Here is a 9,700-nt window from a genome sequence, read left to right on the forward strand (position 1 = left end):
AGAACTGGATGCATTAGATTACTTTGAAGTTGTTGCAGCCTATGTTGCATGATACAGGGAAATGGGTATGCATTTCTGAAATGGAAACATGACCACCAAAAAAATTTGAAATGAGGAAACATGATATATATAGTACATTATATTTAAACTTGGAAATAAATTAATATGAATATAAGAACAATAACATTTAAATGACAAGAATATTGGGATCCTCATCATTGGTATCACCTTTTTCCTTTATCTCAATCCTTCAGGGACATCAGTCAACACCACCCAATTTTGATGAAACTACCTATTCCAAGCTTTAAAATATGGTACGGAGAGCTTAGCAGGCCTAATCAATGATTTTGAGTGAAGGGTACACTTTTGCTAAGAACACAACAGAGGATTCCAACAAGAATCTCACTAACATTGAGGTACATAAAGGGCTTGGTGCTCTTGATTAACTACCAATTCCATACCCTCATATATGATAGAATCTATTGAAAAAGCTACAATCCTACCAATCTTGAAATGCTGAAAATTGTTAAGTCTGATAAATTTTGAGTAGCATATGAAATTCTACTTCTCCATATGAAGTCCAATGAGGTTGGAACCACTCTCAAACATCCTAAAACAATTAATGATAATGTTAAAAATTTAAGTAACAGTACGAAAAGGAAAGATAAAGGGAAATGTGTTTCAAAGTTTTCGATAGCAAAATGCAGTTGATAACCCAGTGGGGGGGCAAGTTTCCTGCAACATAGGTTGCGGCTTAGTCATGGCATTTGATGAACTTCAAGTTTGAAAATCAAAATTTGCTGAACTTCACCATAATTAGAACTTGAAGACAAATTTCGAGCCGAACTTCAAGCCATATTCAGTCTTGAAGCTGAACTTCAAGGCAAATTTATTCAAAGGAAAAAAGAAAGCAAAAACTCTAATTCATAAAATCTATACCTAAACCCCTAAGCTTTTAACAAGATATGGTGTTTTCAAAATATATGTTTAATGTTGGCATGCAATTTTCATGTTTAGCATATATTCTTAATGAGGGCATATATATATATATATGAATTCTATATTTTTTTGAAGTTAATGTCAAATTTTAGCACAGTTTTCCACTGTCAGATTTTGGCTGAACCTCATGGTCACCAAACTTCAACACAAACTCAAACCAGGTGAGTAAGATTATGGCTTTAGTAGCTCCAAGGAGGAGGATATAAGACCACTCTATATACCCTTTTGCTTTTATTTCAAGTTATTTTTTTCTTTAAATATTCTCTTGTTAATATAGGATGTATTTTCAAAAAAAAAAAATGTTAGTTCCTGTCAAAAATGTCCATTTATTCCTGATGAAGGCAGTGGAAAACCCATGTGGGCTTTAGACCACGTAGGTGGTAAAGAGTGGTTTTCCTTTATCTAGTTTGTTTCTAATAGAGATATTCGAATAGAAGGTTAACCTAGTTCAAAACTTCAAAGAAGTTCTTCTAATTCATACATGGTCTGTTAAGTTTTGAGCCATTTTACGTTGAAATTTGAGTGAGCTCATTTTTCTTTAATATTTTAATTACTAGTTTTTTTGTGCATTCAGTATTCTAATCACAGTTTGGAATTCTGTAAATCTGTGTTAATTAAAAAAATTAATATAATATCAATAACGATTTGAACCTGCATTGTTCACATGGATTTCAAGCTTTTCAATTTGATGCAGGCCCCATAACAATTTCTTATGGTTTTATTACTTCCCAGTGGAATGTAAACATGCAAACAAGTAACTAATCAATAGGTTCTGCCCCATTATAAAATCAGGCCTTAGGCTCAGTCCTCTTGAAAATTTTAATTCGTCAATCTGGTGAACGTGTTTGGTCTGAAATTGAATGACATGAATTATATAGAATTAATAATGGTTTGCCAAATTGATCTGAAATTTTCACTTTCCATAAGAAACTCACTTTCTTGCAGTGATTTGTCTTCATTTTCTTTTCCTTTCTACCGTCAATCTCTCAGTATAGCTTATTGATCCTCAGATACTTGAAATCATCATTTTGAACCGACCTAAAGATCAGGGCACCTAGTGAGCTATATAGGCTTGCTTGGTGCTGAGAAATCCAAACTTATAAAAGTTAAGATTCTATTTCTTGCAACCTTATTAAGCATTCATTGTGACCTATTCTATAAGTTTACCTTACCAGAATGAAGTCTCATGCATCCAGTTTTACATAGAATGGATTTCTATTTAGTCATTTGGTGCTTTATTATCGTTCAATGGATCAAAATTTATATTAACAATCTCTCCATCATATACTAAAATCAATGTTTCATTTTTTTATCAACAGGCATCAGGATTTGGCTTACTGGCCAGTGACAAAGGACACGAGGACTGCATCCTTTTGGCTTGCCATTGACAACTCCACAATTGAAAATGGGTGTCTTCATTTTGTTCCGGGCTCACATCTGGAACCAGATTTGCGAGACCATGGTTCTCTCCATGGAAATCGTGACAAGTCTCATACACTTTCATCCAACCTTTCAGAAAAAGACATGCCCAAACCTGCAGAATTAAGCCGTGGGGATGTCACTGTGCATCATGAGCGGATCCTGCATGGATCGGGTGGTAACTACAGCAATTCCAGTTGGAGAAGAGCATGGGTTATAGCTTTCCGGTCTCAGGAAACGGTTAAAGAGGAGCGTCAAAGGGGTTTCAGTCATTCTCACAATGACCCCCTAGAAGTATTGAATGCAGTAGGAAAGCAAAGTTGAAATACTTGAGTTGACAGTACGCAGGATAGTTGGAACTTGGAACTGTCCTATAAATACCATGACATGTGAGGATACATTAGTATCTCTTATGTATGTAACTAGGGGCACAATATTTGGAAGTGTCTTATAAATATAAGCACATGTTAGGATACCTCAGGTCAGTATTTCCTAAAAATGTAATCAGGGGCTAATCAGTGTCTGATGAATTAAATTAAAATAAAGAACATTTTGCAGAGAACTCTAAACTGAAAAATTACCGAAAATATATTGCTTGGTATTTTAAGATATTGAAAAAACTTTGTAAGCTATTTATGTTAGATGCATATTTTAATTGGTGATTGTCAAGAATTAAATACAATCTTACACTTATTTGATGCCCATGTTTTGTCATGGCTCCGTACATGCATACTGACTGAGAGATTCTCACAGGTGATGCCATTTTCATCTTGGTGACTCAAGTCATTCTTAGATGAGTTTTGTGCGAGTTGGTTGTGCTCCTCTGCCATGTCTGTTTATGTTGATTCTGTTGTAACAGATTATTGCTTCCTCCAGTTTTCATGGTATCAGGGCTGGTGTAATTTTATTATGTATCTCTCATTTCCGTACTTGAGTGTTGTAACTTTTACAAAGGGAAGGGAGAGACTTTGTAAAAGAGTGAAACTAAGTGGATTGTAATTGACCATAAGGTCAATTTTTGTGGTGGAGATTTCACACCCTAGGTTGAAGTGGGATGAACTTGTGTATTGATTTATCTCTCTCCCATTTCCACAAATTGGCAAGCGCCACAATTGTGGAACAACATGAGAAACTAGTTGGCAAATCAAATAATGTTGCTTGGAGAAAGATAGATTTAAATATACCTAGGCTGATGATAATGGTTATGATCTTGTGAGTAAAGTAATCACTCCACTTCTTCGTGATAAAGCAGTCGTGGAAACATATAATAAAAGGAATATCCATGCATGAAAGCTTCTTGGATTGAATATTGCAGATCATATCCATGTTCATCTTAGAGTACTGGATCTAGCATATGTGCAATGGATAAGTTGAAAACATTATTTGGGTTGTACTCTCTACCAGATTAATAAACACAAAAAGCAAACTATACCACGAAAATGAGGCCTCATGATTCAATGTCCAAGAATTTGAGCATGATGAAGGAATTGAGAGGACAATTAAGTGCTCTTAGCTACACACTCAAGTAAGGATTTTATTGAGGTAATTTTGAGGAGCTTACTTGATGACTTTTGACATTGCAAGACTACAATCAATATTTCCAAAGATAAAAAGACATTGTTCATTGATGAGCTTGGGGCCATTTTAGTTGAAGGTGGATAAAGGACATGCAAGGTATGATAGAAATTAAAGTTCTAGAGAAGAACAACATCATGGCTAATATCTAAATAGGGAGACTAGAAATTGTTTTCACTATGGAATGAGTGGTCATTGGGCCAGTGAATGTTGGGACAAAACAAAAGAAACACAAGTACTTTTAGAGCTAGTACTTCATCAAATTACTACTTCCTCCAGTGCTTCGTGATGGTTGGGTTTGATGCATCCCTATGAGGTAGCATATTGTGAGGAATAAACCATAGCTACAATAAAGCCTAAACACTTGCGACAATTAGAAAGCTAGTTGAATTTGAGGTATGTTTCAAGCTTTTTGGGTATAAAATTAAACATAAATAACACCAAACTTAAGATGTGTTTGTTTTTTAGTAGAACACGATAAAAGAAATACATGCTAAGAGCAGAAGACCAATTATTTCACATTTGTTGGCCTTCTTTGCTTCTTTAAAAATGAGGTTCTAAACAACTTTATTCTTCAAGACAATAATTTTCTTCTTGTTCAACAAATTCTTGAATCTCATTCTTTCTATAATCCACACAACCCTACTTATTGTTGAGCCTTTTATAAATACTAATCATCTTGCATTTTTTTGTTCTAAAATTTACATTTATTTATTACTTTTCATTACTACGTGTGAATACACTAGTGTTTAGTAGTTGAGAACAAAAATGAAAGCATGCACCCATGCATGAACATCCTCATGGTAACTAGCTTAAGATCTAAATGATAGCGAGCCAAATGAATGGCTATAAAAGTGCCATTGCTGTTAGAATATAAAGGTTATGTAGACTATAGACTTATTGTTTTGTTACTTTATGTCGTAGTGTTGTATTAATAACCTAAAGCACACGAAAGTCATTTGAAGGTTTATACACTTATGGTTTGTGTCATCTCATTGTTATAAAGAGAGGGTTGCTCTCTTTATTTTATATCAAATAATCGTTTTGTTTCCTTTGTTATCTTTGTGCTCTTGGTTTCTTTGTGTGTTCTTTCATAATATGGTATGAGAGCCACAATGAGAGGAAGTCAAAATGAGGAAAAAGGGAAAATTCACAAATTCTTCTCTTAGCCACTTACAATAGCAATTGAGGAGCTTTAACTATGGATGTATATTGTGGAGGGGCCTTCCTCCCCCCTTTAGACACTAAAGTGATTGCGTTCCATGCCATTTTCACTACTTTGGAAGGCCTTGTTGCCGCAAAATCTAGCAAGACCGATGAGACGCCTCATCAGGCAAGGGGCCAAACCTTATGGCAACAATGAGGAAGAGTTGCCACTGTCACCTCCACAACCTTCCTCCAGCACTTTAGTGGGATTCAACGACAAGGGAGCTTTCCCCAAATCACCTATAAGGTATTCTAATACTTTTTTTTATGGTAATTGGTGAATTGGTAACTTCAGAGGACTATTTTGGGCAAGACCCACAACTTCCACTATTCACCTCAATATCAATATTCAAATTTCCCGCCTTTTCGGGCATATAGGAATTTCACGATTTTCAACTTCTTCAAAATTTTACCACATAGGCTAACATGTCTTTGGAGAATAGAACCTGAGTGGAGGGGGGGTTAAACCCACTAGCTAACACTTGAGTTATTGTCCTTTCACATAAGGTATTCGAATACTAGGGCTCAAGTGAATAATTTTTCAAGGTCTAAGGATGCATTGAGGGCTTGGCAAGGCCAAAGATAGCCAAGATTTTCAAAGCTAGGATTCAAGCACTCTAGAGTTAGACCTATAACATGTTTGCTATAAATTAGGGTTTGAGTAATCTTCAATATTTGAATATACAATGGCATATAGCAGCCTAAGAAAAACCCTATAAATGATCTTCAACAATGAAGGAGCAAGGGTTTCCAATAGAGACTAGGGTTGAACTCAAGCAAATAGGTTTAAGGTTGTTAGACGTGCATAAACAACAATAATATAGGTTGCATAAGCCCTTCTAGGGCATGCAAGGAAACCTACAATGCTAGATTTTGCTTATGTGTGATATATAGAGATTAACCTACAATTTAAAGCCAACTTTGAACATTAAGATAACAAATTTTACACACAAATATGCTCTTAAACCTTAGCGGTTCCCCTAGCCATCTAGGAGAGAGAAATTTATAAGGGGTTTTATGTAGTTTTAAGGTGATCAACACACTTCTAGACTAACGCGTTCTCTTATAAGGATTGATGGAGCCCTAATGGAACAAAATACCGAGGACAATGATGGAGTAAGAGGGGGGGGTTCTCTAGGGCATCCACTTCCAAAACCCTAATTATTATCCTTGTAAGGAGAGAAATTAAGTAGAAGATCTTCACATAAAGAGTTTCCTTATAGGCTTTGTAAAGACAATTTTACATGCAATTATGAATCAAAGTTTCAACAATAATAAGCATTTAGTCATGAAACAAGAGAAACCCTACTTTAAACATGAAAGCATGCAAAATATCAATGATCAACAATAAACTTACAAAATATTCCACAATAACACTTCTTTCAATCCCATAATGTCTCCAAGCAAAAGTGTCATCCAATTGCAAGTCAATTCAAAAAGATCACATCATGTCAAGGTAGTAAAAAGGATACTAGTTCACACTCTTTGTGGAGAGGCCAAATTCCATGTTTGTGATGATGATAAGAGAAGTGAGGGGGGAAGCTCTTCTTATATGAGCCTTCTCCCACTCACTTTACAAATAAAATAACTAAGAAACCCTATTGACAAGTCTACTTTTGAGTGTTCCACAAAAAATAGGTTACAAGCCAACCTCATAGGTTAAAAACATAACAAATATGCCACAAAGCCCACATGGTTGGGAATACATGTTTCAAAGGTATGATATCACCCTCCAAAGGAGCACAATAAGCCACCAAACGGTGAGATTAGGGCTAATGAGTGCTCCATACTCCAAGATGTGTCTCAAGGATCATGTCCAAGCCATCCAAAGTCACTCCATGCCAATACATCATATCCAAGGTGCCTTTTGTCACCCCTAGTGGAGGATGAGGAGTGACATGACACTGAATATCTCAAGCGTTGGGGCTCTGTGGTGATGTATAAACCCTCCCTTTTCATCTCAAGGATGACTAACATCATCTAGGCTTCGGAACAAGTGATACCCACCAAACAGTGTTAAGACCAGCTTAGGGCCATCCTAGGTCCACGGGGCACATCACCATTATCTCTAAGATTAAACATTAGGGGCTCAATGTTTCAACATTTAGGGGTCCCTCGGGGTGTCAAGCATAATGTGAAGTCATGGGTAGGCAATGCTATATCATCAAAGTTAATCTCTCTCTCTCTTTGCATTGGATAGTAGGGCCTTTGCTACTCTGCTGAGGAGGTGGGGTAGTCACCTCAAGAAGCCTTTGTTTCTATGATGTGAACCACTTGAAAAAACGTCACCAAGATCAAATGTAAATCAAGAATCATTGGGAAACAAAAACCATGGATGCATCATAGTGGACAATACTTAATGTTAGGGGCAACATTAATACCTATACAAGGATCACCTTCAAATATCTAACTAGACTAAGTCACGTATAAGTGCCCCCTCTCTTGTGTTAGGGATGGTTAAATGGATAACCCTATTAGGTGTTTCTAGCCCCCAAGGGGAAGTGATACATCCTGAGTTAACCCATCAACCCATAAGTTCATGTGTAGATGGTGGCAATGGAGTGGACATGACTTCAGGGCAAGGGTGCCATAGTCAAGTGACCAGATATTGGTGGTCCAACATCTTGAGTGTTTAGATGTAAGGATAGAGAAATCATGGAGGAATGAGTTGCCCCTTTCCTTGGCTTTCTTGTTCCACCACTTTGGTGTGCCTTTTACTTATTTTTGATAGCGTTTTCATATGGCGGCATATCTCAAGAGCCCAAGCTTGCATTTGAGAGATTTAGCATTTATTACTCCTTAATCATGAGGCAATTTATCTTTCATTAGTGTTTGGACAATACAAGGGTTCCTCTTTATGGATGGAGCATCAAGTGCTCTAAGAACTGAGTGACAACTAATGAGGGGTAAAGCTCATGCTAGGATTTTGTCCGTGTACTAATTTTGTCCCAAACATCTTTTGCATTTTATCTTTTTCTTTCATTGTTGATTTCTTTTCTTCTTTATTTTAGTTGCATCAACCTCCTAGCCTAGGTTCAAGGATGAGGATAAGAGGGTGCCATTCCCAATGTCCAATGACCACAATCCCGAAGAATGGATATGGAATAGAGGAAATGATGAAAAATGTATAGAATATCATGGGCACAATGCTTCAATCAGAGCCTCTCAAATAGTGTCCTTCCTATAACCCTAAGGTCTCAGAGGGGGTCCCACTAGACTAGAGTCAAAGACTAACCTCCCGAGTAAAGTGAGGGAACAAGAATGCAGTCAATATCGGTCAATCATCCATATCACCTCGTGAATCTTATTAGTATGCCCCAAAACATTAACTAAAAACACTTGATTAGAAAATGGTTAAAGTACCTACCAATGGATGACACACGTTCCTTCTAGAAGGAATGCGAGATAAAAATCTAATGGAAGCAATATGTGGAGGGTTTATGGCAACATCTCATGTACTAATCAATAAGGTTGTTGGTTGGTTGGTTGGTTTTTCAAAAAGGATAAAAATACTCCAATAATAGGCCTCAAAATTGCAACCATCAAAATTACTGAAATGTTCAGGAATTTTTTTTTATGATCTCTCATCTAATTTCTTCATCTTGGTAAATGACCTTGGCCCTAACAGAATGTGACCTGATTTGACAATTTACAAGCATTTAGCCATTGCCCAAATCTATGGCAACGTAGGTGAGGATATGCAGGTCTTGATCAAAGGAAAACTCATCCCTTATTTCTGTGAAAGGAGTTTTTTATGAATTTTTGTTTGAATCCAAAGAGTATAGAGATCTCATATTCCATAATGCCCCTCTTTCTTTGGCACTAGAGGTATGCACTTAAGCAAATGAACTCTATATTTTAATTAAATGCTTCATCACAAAGAGAAACCAAAATGCATTAGTTAAATAATGAATATAGTCTTCTAGAACTATAAATGACTAGGTAGTTATTTCAAAGAAGCATTGAGAGATCTAATTCGATTAAGAAAACCTACCATCCTCCTTTTTCGAGAGACTACGTTGAAGGCTTCTAAAGCCTTCAAATCATGTGGTGGTGATGGAACAAATGTGAAGGTACACCATGTAGCTTGAGGGGTGCTTATAGAATAATTCTTTTGATCTTGGACCATACATTCTAGACTCAACATTTGATACTAACAACCTTTACTCAATAATAATCAAGAAAGTGCATCACTATCTTCAGTGTAGATATGCTAGTTGCATAAAAGAAAAGGAAGATTGTTGACCTTCTCTCTTGACTATAAAAGACACACAACACTCTCACAACAATGTCATCGTAAGAGATTTTAATGTCATCTTCAACAATAAGGAGAAAAGTGGATGAAGTATAATCAAGGATCCCTTTAGGGAAAATTGGAAGGTATTCTTATAGAATTGGATGTAATGGATATAAAATTTGTTAAAAGGAAAATACACCTGGACCAACAAGAAGCTCGTTGGTCACATTGTAAAGAGGTTAGATTTTTGTTGCACAATGGTTT

General features: G+C 36.3%; 1 protein-coding gene across 2 annotated transcripts in view; it reads left to right on the plus strand.

Moving 5' to 3' along the window:
* Positions 1 to 3,048, plus strand: part of LOC149231495 (uncharacterized) — a 261,806-nt gene extending 258,758 nt beyond the window's left edge. For both annotated transcript variants that reach the window (XM_089379200.1, XM_089379201.1), the window contains exon 4: positions 2,319 to 3,048. In XM_089379200.1, the coding sequence (XP_089235326.1) occupies positions 2,319 to 2,742 (424 nt within the window). In that variant the 3' untranslated portion in view covers positions 2,743 to 3,048. The remainder of the gene's footprint in view (positions 1 to 2,318) is intronic.
* The last annotated feature ends 6,652 nt before the right edge of the window (positions 3,049 to 9,700 follow it).

This window comes from Pinus tabuliformis, chromosome J (genome assembly GCF_031772625.1).
Source record: "Pinus tabuliformis cultivar Carrire ecotype Pingquan chromosome J, CPIR1, whole genome shotgun sequence".
Taxonomy (NCBI): domain Eukaryota; kingdom Viridiplantae; phylum Streptophyta; class Pinopsida; order Pinales; family Pinaceae; genus Pinus; species Pinus tabuliformis.